The 16,979-nt window shown below is 36.8% G+C and overlaps 1 protein-coding gene across 2 annotated transcripts; it reads right to left on the bottom strand.

The window, feature by feature from the left end:
* Positions 1-522: 522 nt before the first annotated feature.
* On the bottom strand, positions 523-15,807 carry LOC132155182 (F-box-like/WD repeat-containing protein TBL1XR1). 2 transcript variants are annotated; one of them, XM_059564041.1, is made up of 16 exons: positions 15,493-15,807; positions 13,801-13,865; positions 12,207-12,307; positions 10,954-11,099; positions 10,663-10,846; positions 9,939-10,071; positions 7,763-7,904; positions 7,563-7,626; positions 7,383-7,480; positions 7,230-7,290; positions 6,745-6,866; positions 5,730-5,804; positions 5,494-5,621; positions 5,204-5,369; positions 3,273-3,374; positions 523-2,068 (listed from the first exon to the last, which is right to left on the bottom strand). In XM_059564041.1, the coding sequence occupies exons 3-16, from the start codon at positions 12,262-12,264 to the stop codon at positions 2,042-2,044; spliced, it is 1,506 nt and encodes a 501-aa protein (XP_059420024.1). In that variant the 5' UTR covers positions 12,265-12,307; positions 13,801-13,865; positions 15,493-15,807; the 3' UTR covers positions 523-2,041. The 2 variants fall into 2 exon arrangements, with proteins under 2 accessions (XP_059420024.1, XP_059420023.1); XM_059564040.1 differs by having other exon boundaries at positions 15,542-15,807.
* Positions 15,808-16,979: the final 1,172 nt, after the last annotated feature.

Below are 16,979 nucleotides of genomic sequence, written 5' to 3'. Positions count from 1 at the left end.
AATACAATAAATAGCGTATTTTCATACAATCCATTTGTTGATTATATTAGAGCAAACTTCAAAATACTCCTCTTAAAAAAATGAAATTGGAAAAAGAAAAATCAGGACATTTTGATATTTAGGGTCAAAATGATATTTGGGGTCACTTCTTCTACAGCGATATCGTTGACTTGATTGCAAATAAATGCACAGACACTATTTAAACTGAACAGAGATGACGTCACTAAATTCAATGATGAACTGCCTTAAACTGTCATTTTGCATTATTGACACACTGTTTTCCTAATGAATGTTGTTCAGTTACTTTGACGCAATGTATTTTGTTTAAAGCGCTATATAAATAAAGGTGACGTGATTTTTTAGGAGGGGATGCAGTTTATAGTTGAACTGTGGGAAAAGAAAGACATTTGTTAGCATTTTGGACCACATTTTAATAAAAAGAAAAAGAAAAGAAAAAGAAAAACACTGTTACATAGGTTTTAACCAGCCGCCCCATCCTCTAATAATCATCAGAAGATCTGGTTCATTCCAGTAAATGTCTAATGTCAGTAATTTCAGTCCAAAAGATAAAAAAACGATTTAAGTGCTCATTGGGTTTCATGGGAGTATGTATAAAGTGCTGAGGGGCGAGATTAAGAGTGTGCTGGAGAAAAGCTGCATCTCTGGACTATGACTGTCTAATGGTATTTTATAAAGACACTTGACAGCATCTAGCGAACTTTAAATCAATGTGCTGTCACCCTAAAGAAACCAGACTGTGAGAAAAATGACAAACATCAATGGAGTTTACATCATTTATAACAGTAGCATCTAAAAGGAAAAATCCCTGTGGTCACAGTTACGTTTTTCCACGTCAGTTTCTGCATCACTGCGCAATGACGTCATTTTACAAACAAAAATAGGGAGCAAAACGGGCACCACCTTATCCTGACTCTGAACTATGGAGCTAGAGGAGTCGAAAAGCACATCCACCTCCCACTGCCTGAACGAAACGAAAAAAAAAAATAAATAAAAAAATCCCACCGACCCATAATTCTGTCACTCACATGAAGCCACAGACTGCAGCGGTTAGAGTCACACACATACCAGTTCACTGCAGCACTGAAAGTGTAATGAGAGTCAGAGCTCAACCTCTGTAGGAAAGCAAGAAATGACAGCACTACGCAACACTAAAGAAAGGTCATCTAATCTGAGGGAGAAATCTTTGTAATAAACATTTTTAAGTGAGGTGTCATGTCAAATACCATTGTAGGAGGACAATCACCAACTCCCAAAAAAAAGGGAAAAGGAATGAAAAACCTGTCAGCTATGTCTTCTGTAACAGTGACAGTGAATGTGCTGTCGTGTTTTTAGGGTGGGCCTATCAGATATTTTAAAACGTTCAGGCTTCACCTATGAGTTTCACCCATTCATGCACTGCAAGTTCAGTTTTGTCTTACCACAAAGCTGCATAGGTTGTATAAAATAACACAGGTCATTCGTTTTAGAAAATATAGCAGAGTAATTTAACAGGCTTTCTGTACTCTTATAACTCTGTATTTAAAAAAAAAAAAAATCCTTGAGCATTTTTGGAGAACAGTTCCAAAGTCGGAGAGCTACTCAACATACAGTGCCAATACTCCGAATTGTCGATATCTTACGGCCACGAGTTGGCCATATTCAACAGCTCTACTCTTTAGCTCATGCAGTTACACATAAACCGTCTCTGAAGCACTGACGTGTACAATATGCTCACGACAGCGGCGTGGACCTCGGCCCTCTGGGTTTGGAATGACGCACACAGGAACTAATGAGGTGTGTGTGTGCATTTGTGGTGTATTTCTCATGTGTCCAGCGTGTCTGTTTATAACAGTTCTCAGGCACGCTGATTTTGTGTGTGTGGTAAGCATCACGGGTCTGTGTTATGATGGAGCTGAGGGACCGTTGGTCTGGAGCCTCACACGTGGACTACAGCAGTGGATGATGATGATGGGCCAGGGACAGTCAGTAAATTTGGCTGTGCACACATTCATAGTCGGTCCATGGCTTCCCAGCAACAGCATCATTTCCTTAGATCTAATACACAAACCTGAGAAAGGGAAGAAAAGTTATGACTTCCGGTCAGTAAATGGTAAAAGTTAAACCTCCTAAAAATTAGGGCTGCACTATTTGAAAGGAAAAAAAATGTAACTTAATTTTTTCTGATAAAAATTGTGATTATGATTGATTTAAAAAAAAAAAAAAAAAAAAAGATTTCCTGTGCTTGTTTGAAAGGCTGCACAATTTAGCCAGATTTCTGTTAATATTATGCAAACTTGTTTCCACCATGGGATTAAAAAAATGAAGTAACTCGTAATTGTGATGTCACATTTCAAAATTTTGCCTTTTTATTTTTTGGGACAGAACACCTTTCTGAAAGTTACAATTGCTAGTTTTTGCAGTTTTGAAAACAGCAAGAAAAAAAAAATCATAATTTGTGAGAAACTATTATTATTTTTTTTTTTATCCAGTGGCAGAAAAAATATCTTCCACAGATTATGTATTCATATGGCTATACAATATTTTATTTATATATTTTTATTTGTAGTAGTAGTAGAATTCCCAGGGTTTGTACACATTTTTACCAATAAAGCTCCTTGACTTTTTTCCAAGACTTTGGAGACATATTCATGACTTAATGTTCCATTATTTTACAATAAAAATAAAAATCTATTCAAATTTATCATAGCATATGTTAACTAAAATAAATGACTGTCAATGCTACTTGTTCATTGTCTATTTGTTTTAATAAGTATAAGCTGCAACTACACCAAGAAGTTACTCCACGCAGAGAGCATATCACATATCACACTTAATATTGTCATTTGTTAACCAATATTATCAGTTAAACGCAGGACCTGAATTTTGTTTAACATTAGTATTCCAGTACAAAAATGAGTAAAACTATGCAAACTAAGTGCAATCATGCACCGAAATCCAGGACCTGATTAAACAGTTTTTCAAAACCTTTCCAGCTTTATTTTTCCAAAACTTTGCAGGCCTGGAAATTGCTGCTGGAAATTCTCGTTACAAGTATGATTGCTGGCACATGTTGTGTTCTCAAATGCATATAAGTGTGACATAAACTGAAAAAAGATTCAGAGATGGTGTGTGTGGAGCAGCATTTACTGCGAACAGTGCTGTACTGAAAATACCAGTGGCTAATGAGCTGCTCATGTGTAAAACCATGCTGTATCCTCACAGTAGCCAGAGGACGTTCAAGTGACACTTTGCTTTGCAATATAGAAACTCACCGATCCATCTGATGCACTTGCGCCCACTTTGTCTCCAGTGGAGTTCCAGCATACTTCAAAAATCCCTCCCGTCCCTCTGTAGCTGTTGACTAAAGCACCACTCTGTAGGGCAGAAATTGAGACTCAAGTTAAGAACACGAGTCATGCAATGCAGCAGAGTGACAGATCAATATATCAGCCAGGCTGTTTAATGGGCAGCAGCTGAAAACTGTGAGCCCTATCATACACCCGCTGCAATGTGGCGCAAGTAGCAGTGCAAGTGTTTTTGGTAGTTTCAGCCCGACACAGTTCTCATTTCCATGTACTGCGCTGTGTTGTTTAAATATCAAATGCATTTGCGCCCATTTATGCGCCCATGGGCATACTGGTCTCAAAAAAGAGGTGTGTTCAGGTGCATTGTTGGCACATACTATTTTGAGGAACTAAAAATAGACTGTGCCAAAGACCAACTCAAACCTGGTCTAAAATCTAAGGTCAATGATGCAATTTTTAAAAATGTTTTATTAAAAGAGCGTGTTAGTAGAAAATGCGCCTCCGGGCGGGTCCACAAAGCCGCATTCATTTTGCTTATTACACACAGGGACGCGCAGCAGCACACAAACATGCCAAATATTAAAGATTAAAGGATTGCAATATTAAGTGTTCCTGTGGCTCAAGTGGTAGAGCGTTGCGTTAGCAGCGCAAGGTTGTGGGTTCGATTCCCAGGGAACACAGTTAAAAACTGTTGCCTGAATGCACTGTAAGTCGCTTTGGATAAAAGCATCTGCTAAATGAATAAATTTAATTTGTAACTAAATTTTATTTATTGTGTAGGCCTCATAAATATAAAAGTGTCATACATTTCATAATGGATAGTCACTGCGTGTATCAGAATTAGCCTACCTATTTGCTCACGCATGACCAGATCCGTTTGCTCTGTGAAGACACATTTAGTCTGTGCGCCTTAAAATTCTGCCGTTTAAATAGCGAATCCGCCATGGCACGAGCGCAACTCGCTATTAAAGGGAATGGGAGATGAGACTCTGATTGATTTATTGCACATTATGCCCCAAAACACACCCATCACTCATTAAGAGAATAGGGACAAACCTTTTAGACCATGCGTTGGGAACGGCAAACGTTTTTCCCTTCGTTATACTAGCAAAAGTGGATTCGGAAACGCCATGAGTGCACCTGTGCCGTGCGCTTTAGACCATACGCTTAGATCGTTATAATAGGGCCCTGTATCTTCAATCAATGATTAATGTAAGTCTGATACTCCTAAGTAGGGGTGGGAATTTTTCAAAAATATTGCATTCGAATATTTGAGCTCATAAAAAAACGAATATTCGATTCTTTCAATGACGTTTAATTAGAAAGATATTACTGTTTTAATCAAACATTATTTTTACACCATTTCTGAACAATCTTATCAGGTTCAAATTATAAAGGCTATCCTGATTTTGTTTAATTTGAAATTTTTTTAATTTTTGTTTAATTTCAGCTAAGTGAAAACATAAAAAAATTTTGCAAAAAAAGAAAAATGAATGAGAAAAAAAAAGGTTATAAAGCATACACTCAAGTCGGCATGGTTATCGTGTTTGCATTGTTTCACATATTCTTGATGAAAAAACAAACAAACAAACAAACTTGTACATCAACATGATCAGGTGAAAGTCGTCTACTTATGCCGTGTGAGAACCAAAGAGTTTTTAGTCAGTGGGTCATGAGGTATTTAAAATTTCTGAAAGATCATGTGACTGAAGACTGGAGTAATGATGCGGAATGTTCATCTTTGCCATTACGTTAAAATATATAAACTTAGAAAACAGTATTTATAAAATGTAATACTATTTCACAATATTACAGTTTTTTTTTTTTTACTCAACAGCCTTGGGAGAGTATAAGAGACTTCTTTTAAAAATCATTATCTTCACAATAGCCTACAGTACCTGCGTGTTCCAGATATGGACACACTTGTCGAAGGAACCGCTGGCCAGGTGCCGTCCATCTGGACTGAATGCCACGCTGTAGACAGGCTCCTGGTGTTTGGTCAGTGTGTGGATGCAGGAACCACACTCTGCATCCCACAGACGCACCGTTGAATCAAATGATGCACTTTAGGCAGAAAATAAGAAAAAACTGCTGCTCAAAGTGCATAGCTACATACACAAATAAAAAAAAATTGTCTAAACATCTGAACAGATTTTCAAGTGAAGAGTGATGGTGGCTGTTTGTGTACCTGGCCAGCATGAGGTTGGCATTGGGGTTGTTGGATCCAGGGCCAGTTGGGCTCCATTTGATGGTGTAGATCTCCTTACTGTGGGCTTGAAGGTCATGAACACAAGTGTCCTGTTTCATGCTCCAAAGCTAACGTTCAATAGAAAACACAACATTAACACACTCCAAGTTAACAATGCAAACACTAGTAAAGATCTAAATCATCAAACTAGAGATGGCTAGTTGTTTGTATCTTACCTTTAGCGTCATGTCATCAGAGCAGGAGGCCAAGAGATTCCCAGTCGGATCCCATTTGATTGCATTGACTTCATTCTGAAAATAAAGGAGTGCAAATCATCTGTGATGTTATCAATTAGCATGCTTAACGCTATAATGCTGTATGTATCTATCAGATTTGATGCATATTTGCTTATCCATTGTCTTCAAGAAGGAAGAATTTTAATATAACTTCCAAAATGTCCTCTATCGCAACTGCAAAATCTTTGCCAATATCGTAATGGCAAAAACTAATTTTATATTATTGCAAAAAGTTATAGTTTAAACAGCAGAGCATGGTGCAAGCAACGCTGAGATCATAGGCTCGATTCCCACATAATGCATGAACTTAAAATATGTCACTTGAATGCAGTGCAAGTCGCTTTGATAAAAGCAACTGCCAAATTGAGGAATGTAAATGCATTTTAAATTGATATTTGAAAGTACAATTTTTTACTTAATTTATACATAATACAATCTAAAAACAAAATTTAAAATGTCTATTAAAAATACTATAGCAGGTGTTGTTAAAAACTTAAAGACCACTTTATTAAGATGTAACAATGTTTTTGCCAACATAATTTTATTTATACACAATATTTTTTACATATATTTGCATACATTATATTAAAATAAATTAAATATTCATAATAAATACATTCACACATTTATAATTTTTTTAATATAATTTCACTGGTTTCATCCTTTGTTGGCACTGCTCTGACCACCAAAAGGATTTTACTTTAGATTTTTTTTTAAAGAAATATTTCAAATGTGATGTATAAAGAACATGCTTTTACAGACACTTTGATTTAAATAAATAAATATATTGACTTCAAATGTCTGGCTTTACAGGGTTAAAATATCACATTTAGGGTTTCTGTGATTCCAAAAAGTAAAATAAGTAAATATCAATGAAGATATAACAAAATAATATTTTAATTGAGTTTTTAAGTATATCCACACACTATTAGAATATCTACTGTAAGTGGCTTACTGTGTGGCCCTGGAATGTTTTGACTGGTCTGTCCTGGCCCAGTTTACACACGTGAATGCACATGTCTGTGCTGCAGGAGGCAAACGTGTTGTTGCTCTGCCAGTCCACGTCCAGAGCTGGAGCTGCAGGGGGCAAATGAAAACCACATTATTCTTGACCATTCTTTTGAAACTAGCTAATGTACAATCGGTTCATTTGGATGACAAGAACAAAGTTTTCGACCTTCAAACCAAAGATAGATTTATATCCATAATGAAGAACCCTTCTCAGTGGGGGTTTAAAAAGAATCTCACAGCTAATCATTTACCGAAATACTTTCTCTGAAGATTTTACAGTTCACATAACAAACAATACGGCTGAGAAAACCTGTCATGTATACGTTTATTAATGTGCATTAATTAGTGTATTTCCCCCCATTTCTCAACTGAATAAGCAATAATGTCAAGGTTAGTTTTGGGAAAATATATGATTTTTTTCTTACACACCTGAATGGAATGGAAATTGCTGCTTGGCCTCTCCTGTGTGGGCGTCCCAAATAATGGTGGTCTGAAAGGCGCACATTCCCATTAGCATTTCAACTTTGCCTCATCATCTTATCTTGACGGAATATGATATAATCACATAAGATTATACTGTACCTTATCAACACCAGCGCTGAGGATAAAATTTCCTTTCTTATTCCACTTTAAAGCAAATATTGGACCTTTGTGCTGCCCCAGTGTACTGGCAAGATTACCTGGCGGTTATGGGACATTATTAGATAAACAGGATTTTGTCATTCAATTGATGTTAATGATTAGGGAGTTAATAAAGCTCACCATCTTTAGTCCATATCCTGGCAAAGCCATCATAGGATCCTGTGGCAAGAAGTGTACCTTCACTCTGTCCAACACAATAAACAGAAATATGAATTTGATTAATATGTTCGGTGTATGAAGAGCATGGAAAAGCGAGAGCTCAGACATAAAAGTTGCAAGCAGGGTTACTTCAGTTCATAAGCGCTAGTCCCAGCACTCACATTCCAGTCCAGTGAGGTGACGTCTTTGTTACTGGGTACATCCTGCCCCCCCTCCCGAATGCAGTGCCGCAGCACCAGCTGAGTGGATCCTCCTGTGCTGCTCTCACTCAGGTTCCAGATCCGTGCGGTTGAGTCTCCAGAGCTGATGGAAACGAGGAAACAGAGATGAATTCCAACAAAAATGTACAAGACATTAAGCCAAGACAAGCAAAGCAATAATTGGATTTCTGTCATGACAACTCTGAGAAAGTTTACAAAAACTCTGTTTTTGTTCAGACCAATGTGAAAAATCGACCCATGTTTTTAAGCAGTAAACACGCGGAGGTGTTAATAGCATTATATTAGCATATTTATTTAATTAATAAGCTATAATAATTGATTTATAATAGTTTAAATTAATAAAATAATAATTGATACCTTTGCTTCAATTATCTTAAAAAAAAATGTAAAGGCTGAAATGTAACATTAATAATAATAATAAAAAAAACATGTATCATGTATCTAAATCATGCTTTTTACAGTCATTTTAATTTTATTTGAGAAGATCTTAAAAAGCGGTCTTAAAAAGTCTTAAATATCCTGGAGATACCCTGGTCCGGTAAAAACATGTTCATGTTTTTAGGTAGGCCTATGTAACTGTCCAGACCTCTGCTGGTAAGGAGGGTTCATTACTGGACCACAAGCAAGTTTAGCTGAAGACCCCTGAAGACCCCGTTTATGGACATACACCCGGTCGTAAGACTAGGCTGGACGTAAAATCCACTTTAAGTCATGCGTAAATTTATACCCGTTGCACCATCTCGGCGTAGTGCTGCGTCTGAGACTAAATCTTACGCCTAGTCAGAGATAGGTGTAAAGTGAAAAGTCACGATTTGCTCGGACATTATTCGTTTTCAGGATTCACGTCCGTTAGTTAATTCTTACTGCAGGCGTGAACTGTAATGCTTATGGACTTGCCTTTTCGGGAAGGGTAAGCAATATTATACGCGAAGATCGATATAGCCTTCCACACTGCCGACAGTATTGAATACAAAATATATTTATGTATATCATGTAGCCTAATAATTATGCAGTAAAATATTATATATTAACTGGGATTATTAAAAGAAACTGAACCATTTGACATATTGGACAGCGTAAATGCTTGGAAATAGGCTATTTAATGTCTTTTAATTCCATTCATTATTTGTAGCGTGCCTGCTTTCCAATAATTGCAAAAAGCTTTGCGCTTGCTTATTTTAAATCAGAAATAAATGGTCAGCTTTCAAATTATAAATATAAATACAAAATATAAACCATAAACGTGTTTTTTTCAGCCACAGAAAGACGCTAGTAAAACACAAAGTGTCACGTAAAGTCACATTTACCTCAGGAAAGACATTCATTGTAAATAAACTTGATAGTCAGCTATAAAAAATAACTCTAAAGAGAAGCAGTTGTATTAAATTTATTATATTTGACTTAACCTTGATTAAATCTGTCATGGGAATGTGCAGGGAGACTTCAGATTTAAAAAAGCGGACTTGTGAGGAAATGTTTACTCAATGAAATCATGGCGCGGTGGCTTCACTTGTTATGATGTCTTAAGCAATTCAGTTATATGTTAGTAGTTGTAGTAATTCTGGCATGAACGTCATCTCAGATAGATGCGGGAGAATGTGTCTACGCCGGACGTAGTTGCGCCTGATCGTGGTGCAACAGGTGTAAATATTTATCATAAAGCTGGACGTTGCAAAGCCCAGCGTAGGACTTACGCCCAGTTTTTTTACGTCTAGCTGGTGCAACAGGCCCCTGCAGTATAGTGTCCCAATCACTACACTGGGGCATTAGGACCCACACAGGCCACAGGATGAACACCCTCTGCTGGTCTCTCCTGCAGCAACCTAGTTTTCCCAGGAGGTCTCCCATCCAGGTACTAACCTGACTCAACCCTGCTTAGCTTCAGATCTATACAGGTGGAACTGGGGAAGGTGGAGGGTTTCTAAAGTGCACTGCAACTGCTAATGCAAGTTCCAGCCAAGAATTTAAATGTTGAGAAGCAAACTCATTGGCTGGTAATGCGAAAGAAACCAATCTATCCAACTATCAGCCTGCACAATCTAGAATTTCATGATAGAACTTTGATTTAAAATTCACTTTATGAGAAAATAAACTGTGGCTTTGGTTTAATACTGACCCAGAGGCCAGCAGATCACTGACAGGGTTCCATGCACAGATGAAGACCTCAGACTCATGGCCCCGCAGCACCATAGCTTTACTGGCTGGGATCTCCACCGCCCTGTCCACCTCCATCATGTCTGAGTGGTGGTCTGTAAAAGGAAGAGGCAGAAACACTTTCAGTGCTATGTGACATTATTAGTGGAGGGGAAAAAACTATATATATTCTATAATGCATCACGAATATCTTCAATGATACTGTTTTTTTTGTTTTTGTTTTTTTATGTCACGTGACCATTCATGCAGGGACAACAATGACCATGTAGTTATTGTTAACATGGTCATCAAGGATATGCTGAACGAATGTGGGCAGCCATTCCATCATTTTGAAAAGTCTCAGTTTTGGTCCATATACACTAAAATTTAAAACCCGAAGTTTTCAAACTAAAATTGGGCCTGCAGCATTTTAGAAAGTCTCCATTTTTACCCAGGGTAAAGACTGAACAGTATGAAACAGAGAGAACAATAACCCAGGATTATCTTAAATGGCTAGGGTTGAGAACGACCAGGGGTTTATAGTTAATTATTAATAAATAAGTGTGAAAAACCCTCATGATGGTGAGGAAATGCTGACAATTATATTTTCTGTGTTTCCTGGTGAAGTCACATGTTCAGCTGTCTTATGGACTAAATAATAACAACTCTGGCAGTTTCAACAAAGTAAATGTGGGGCGTGAGCTTACTAGACAGCGTGTGAGATCCGTTCTCTTCTCCATTAGCTGTGCTCTCTCCGTTCTTGGCAGCGGCAGCTTGCTGCTGAGCCAGCTTATCCTTATACACCTGCTGCCTCGTTTGCACCACATCTGGCATCACTGCATCAATCAAAGACAGCGACTCGATCGGTCGTCCATCAAACAGGGTACCGTCCTGTGACCACATTACACAACAGGTACAAAAAGGTTGAGCTAATTTTTTTTTTTCTTAAATATTTAATGGGGAAACTGGGAATATCTGGTAACCATAACTGCACTGACCTCATTGATGCTGACTTCAGCCTCCACATACTGCAGGCCTTTCTGGATGATGGAGATGAGGGCAGCAGGGGGCACCAGAGCGCCGTTGATGTTGGACTGGCTGATGTGGCTCTCTATGCCAAAGGTGAACGCTGAGTGGGAGAAGCCTGCAGGGGGAAGGAAGACAGCACTTGTTACCATTTAGGAACAAGTATTTGTGAATAGTGAGGTAAAAAGTATTGGTATTTTGGTACAAGGTCAATATAAAAAATGTAAAAATGTTACACAATCAAAAACCGTACTCCTGATCCAATTTGGTCGACTGACAGGGAGCGGACTTCAAACCAGGGTTATTATCATAAACTAAAACCATTAAAAAAAAATCTATTTTCATGAGACAATAACTAATGAGACTATTTTCTGAAAAAAAAAAAAAAAGGGACCATGTTTTATATTTCAGCAAGTTGCCAATGAAAAATACAAATTCCACAACACAACAAAATTACTAAAACTAACAAAAATTCAAGCGAATCCAGAAAATATAAAATAAAAAAACTCAAAATATTAACAAAAAAATATAGTACATCAATGATACTTTTCAATCTATCATGTGTATTGGTACACGTAATTTTTTTTTTTATACATGGTACGTTTTACTCCATTCATTGCGAGTAAATCATTTGCATATGGAACTAAATTCCACACTAGATGACTTAATAATGTCAAACAGTGCTCTTTCTTCAGATGTTGCAGAGGTTCTGATATGACATCACGCTCTGCAGCATCTTTTAAAAAGTGTAATTCAACACATAAATAATAATAAATCCAACATGTAAAAACAAAATCTACTCCACTTTCCTGCAGCACAGATATATTTTCCCTTACCAACAAGGGAGAACCGTAAACTCTAGTGTGTGTTGGTGCCTGACACAGCATCACTGCGTAAATTATTTTTGCTATATAGTGAAAATCCACTGAGAGATTTTCCACTGAGAGATGTTTGCCCAAAAATGTTGAGTGTGTTGTGGATAACTGCTAGGTATTTACCATGCAGTTGGTTTTGTCTTGAGTGGTTTTTAGTATGCTGTGATGTGGATACGAGGGTGTTCTGTGTGGGATGTTAGGAGGTCGAACCACTAATTAGTTCCTAGGAAATAAACATGGCACAGGGCAAAAACCTGACACTGCATGCAATATGAAACAGGATATACACAGAGCATGTGCTGCTTGCTCAAATACAGAGGTGAGTCTGCAGATGATGAACAGATACACACCTGACTCCTGCAAGTATCTGTACACAAGGAAATTGACCTCATCACTGCTTATGCTCATTTTGGATCCTGGGTGAACCAAGAGGTCAGGGCGAGAGTGAAGCCTGGAAAACAAAGACACATTGTTACTGTGCTTCACCAACAGCAGAGAGCTTTGGACAGTACTGGACATTTACACCAACTTGCTTTTTAAAGAAATTCAACAAAGACACATTAAACTGATCAAAAAAGAAATGTTAAAATAAAACAAATTTATTTCAAATAAATGCTCCTTTTTTTCTGCCAAACAGCAATACTGCTGATTTTCCATCAAATGATTAAATTACATTATGAAATATATTAACACAGAAAACAGTTAATTTAGATTGTATATTTCCAACATTACCAATTTTTTCACTAGTGTTAACTAACTACTTGTAGCTGATACAATTCTATTCTAAAATACCAGTTCTGTTTTTAATGTCACTTAATAAGACAAGCACATTACTTACGTTTGGTTTTCTTTTCCTGTGATTTTAATTTTGCCTGATGCTTTAACACTTTTTTTTTCTTTTCGATAAAGTGAAAAACTATACAATAAAGTTAAAATGATATATTTTAAAACGTCCTGACATAAAACACATACAATCACAGATTTGAAATGAGCGGAAGCAGAGAGTGCTACACGGTGTCTTTATATAGTCCCTGGTGCTCATTGCATGTGATGAAGGTAAACATCAAATTATGAGGACGAAATACTTCCAAGGAACTCACGTGTTAGGATAAAAAGCCTTTAATAAACTGGGCTTAAATCATCACAACTTGTTAAAAGTAAACCTACGCGTTTCGGCAAAACAGCCATCTTTAGGACTTGACTTTAAATAATTGTTTAATTTAAAGACAAACAAATAATATTTACTAGTAAATCTGTCAGGCTTGTACAATTGTTTTTAATCATCTAGCAACCTTGACTGGGTAAGTTTAAAAGTTAATTTTGGACCATACAAAATATGTAGTAGACCTGCTCTCAGTCAACATTAACAATGCAAACTTTTTAACCAAACAGAGAACTGAATATGACCTCCTCGACTGAACTTTTTCATGGAAGATTATTTGAACCCTGGGGAGATTTTCCACTCATTTGCTCACCACTGGAAAGAATTTTTAGGAAGTTACACAGTAGGGATGGATATTGTGATGGGAAGAGTTGCAAGTGGAAATCACTCATTCAACCTCTTGTTTGGTATTTAAGCCTCTTTCATAGCCTAATAAGCCTTTACATAAAACAGCATCCCATCATATGACAGGACTCCCTGTTGTTTACGACGTGTCAACAGCCCTGAAAATGCAACGGTTTGTCTATTCACACAATCAAATAAAATTGCATTGGCTTACACAACACAATAAAAGACTCCTAAGCAGTGTAAGATCTGTCAGGCTAAATGTCTTTACATTCAAATCTTTTATCCAAAACTCATACTTATCACCCACACAATTACACAAATGTAAGACCTTTTCAAGCTATTGTTTTAACGCAATGAAGGATATTTATGGCTTAACAAGAAGAAATTATTATTATTTTAAGGATTTCTGTTAATATAGTGTCACACGTGCTTACCATGATACCAGGTGTTGATTAGAGGCTCATACTCTTGCCATTCATGGGAGCAAAGTCAAATCAGCCTGTCAATAAAATCACCATTGTATTAGATACAATCAGATTTAAAGTCAGTCTTTTAGTTTTGTCTTTAATCAAGAAGAGGCAACAGTTTAACAGAATACAAGTGAAAAAGTTTGTTTTCTCATCAAGTACATTAACTCAGCTAACAACTGACTCATTTAACGTTAGACTCATTTATCTGTAAACAAATGGTAATTCATCTACACATACCATAGTTTAGAGAAAAACTGTTATTGTTATTATCATATTTTCAGATTTCTGGATATTGATTGTTTTTTTTATTAATTCAACAGTGATTGTACTTGTATAAAGCAATTTCTAGAGAATAAAATAATTAAGAGTTAAGTATGACCAAAAATACACACACACACATACATACATACATACATATAAGACGTATAAACAACAACAACAGCATTCCTGGATATTTCTAGGAAGCCATTCACTGTGCTTTATCTTTTCTAAATAAACTAATGTAGCTCTTCTATTCCCCCATTTCAAGCATAAGCATAAAGTACTCATCATCACAAAATATAATAATCATATAACTACATAGAGATCACATAAGGTTCAAGTTCACACAGACAGTTATATATCAGAAACAAGGATTCTGGCAGGTTGTGACCTATTTTGCTTTTGCTGTAGTGCAACTCTGGATCTGACTGAACTGGATCCAATCACGGCAGCCAGTGCTGAGATCAATCAACCTAAAACAACTCTCTGAAACCTCCAGAATGATACTTGTGAAGAACTACTACTGGTGACCGATACGGGCTTCATGGCTGACCAATGCCTGATATAGAAAATAAATAAGATGTGCATAATACTAAATCAAAATCAATCAAAAATATTGTGAAAAGGACATTGTCCACTGATGTTTACACTTTTTGTTGTTGTTGTTGCTTTATTTATAGTTTGAAAAAGAAATATTATTTGGGAAAATAATAAAAATAAATAGTACTTAACTATTACACTTATTAATTAACTAACTTGTTTTAATCTAATTGTATTTGTGTATCAAATAGCTAAATTATCTTGTGCAGGCTATAATAAACAAAGCAATATAATACAGCACTTCTTTGACAGCTGCTATAATAATAAAACTTCATCGTTAAACCCTTTGGTTCTGTTATTGACTTCATTTCAATCTCTTCAACAGGTCGACTAAATTTTCCCCTTTCAAGTCGTATTGAAGGGTAGAGTTCTAACACGTCATTAAGTTAAATAATCAGTAAAACACATCAATATATTTAGTTAATAAAACCTAATTAAAAACCAATCTGATCGCAAACTGTCACTCTGCCGGAAGCGCCACTGCATGTCACTCGATTATTAGGTCACGGCTAATACACATCGTGGATAAACGTCACCGGAAACAACAGACTCCCCAAACAAATGCAAAAAATCTCGATTCTAGTTCCAACACGTGGCTGCTTCCATAGCAACGCAGCTAACTAGTGGGTTAAATAAAAGCTAGTTGTTGTCAACATCCATCTCGCGTTCACTGCGCGAGACACCAGAGCGCCCATCCCCCACCGAGCTGCAGTTCCACTCTGCAAAATTAAAACTTTTAATGACTCATATGACCACTTCAACAATCTAAAGAGGCAAACATAACGGTCAGCTCACGCATAACTAGGTCACGGGAAGTGTTGGGGGGAGGGAGGGCTCGTCTTACTCCTGCCGATGCTTCCACTCTCGTCAACCGCTAGCGTTAGCTTCTCGAGCTAAAGTACTGAACAAATGTGCCACAACGCCGATGCAAATCCGACAGAAGGGTATCCCTCGGCTTTTCCACTCCACAATGATATTTACTTCCTCGAATAATATATATTTTCCTATTTTCTGTAGGAAATACAACAGAATAGAAGAAACATTTAGCAGCTTTGGAGTGCCAAGCGCTTTGGAGGAAGCCGACGGCCTCAGACTAGCATTAGGGCGGAGACTTTCCAGGCGAAAATGAGGTGTCAGGCCAACGGGGCTTCCTTTCAATCACAGAAATAAACAAATAATAATTATAATACAAAATACTAACAAGTAAATAAAGAACTGGGATGTATTTGAATTAATAAACATTATATTTTTTTAAATATTGGTTAATGCTTATTAAAGCAAAATGCTGATTGTTGGGTATTAACTAGTAATAGACTTCTGATTTGTATCATGTTGTATTTCGAAATCAACTATTTTCAAAAAATACATAACAAAGTGGTGTTAAAGTTAATAAAATAAGACTGGGATGCCTTTCCCAAAAGCAACTATGGTCGCAAATTCCGTCGTTATCCTTATATTTCAGTGAAACTACTAACTACCATAATTAGCTAAATAATCTTTTTTGGAAACGCACCCCCTATAATCAGCAACACGGTCGAACGCCCAGCCCCCACCACTGAAAGTGAAATAATTTTTTATTATTTTTAATTTTTTTGCCTGACTGGTCACTACCTGCTAGTCTGCCACACCCACAATCGCCTGCCCAGTCATTCAATATAAGACTATCATTGGTCTGCGTATTAGACTATTTTCAATATACCATACGTTTTCTAAAAGCATCGCGGTAGTCCTGAGACTTACAAGCAGTCCCTCGTTAGAACTGCCTGTATCAGCATATCATAACGTGTCACGTTTATATTCGTGACACTGAAGAAAAGCAACTTAAATTCTGAGTGTCACAGTGCAAAGCAATGACTGGCTTATTGGATTTTATAAGATGATCATTTGTACTGTGCAGTGCGATTGATTTCTGAATGGACATCCGATCTTTCCTCCCTCTCTGTAATATGACAGACCTAAAAGTAAAGGTCAATCCAATTACTGGTTAATTTGTTTTAAAGTGATAGTTTACACAGAAATGAAAATGTGCTGAAAAAATACTCACCCCCAGGCCATCCAAGATGTAAATGAGTTTGTTTCTTTAGCAAAACAGATTTGGAGAAATTTAGCACCAACACATCTTCTACAGTGACTGGAGGCCGTCAGAATGAGAGTCCAAACATCACAGTAATCCACGATACTACAGTCCATAAATTAATGTTGTGTGGAGTCAAAAGCTTTGTTTGTAAACTAATCCATTATTAAGAAGTGATAAAGTTCAAACTGCTGATTCCAGCTAAAAT

The sequence above is a fragment of the Carassius carassius genome, chromosome 12 (assembly GCF_963082965.1).
Source record: "Carassius carassius chromosome 12, fCarCar2.1, whole genome shotgun sequence".
NCBI lineage: Eukaryota > Metazoa > Chordata > Actinopteri > Cypriniformes > Cyprinidae > Carassius > Carassius carassius.
Note: the sequence above shows the minus strand (reverse complement) of the source record. Positions and strands in the feature narration are given on the sequence as shown.

What these genes read in the sequence shown, in the direction of transcription:
- LOC132155182 (XM_059564041.1), bottom strand. Translation starts at nt 12,264, where the DNA reads ATGAGCATAAGCAGTGATGAGGTCAATTTCCTTGTGTACAGATACTTG. An exon ending in TCACCTCACTGGACTGGAAT is followed by an intron (nt 7,627 to 7,762) that starts GTGAGTGCTGGG and finishes TGTGTTGGACAG; the next exon opens with AGTGAAGGTACACTTCTTGC. An exon ending in TCAGCGCTGGTGTTGATAAG is followed by an intron (nt 7,291 to 7,382) that starts GTACAGTATAAT and finishes TGCGCCTTTCAG; the next exon opens with ACCACCATTATTTGGGACGC.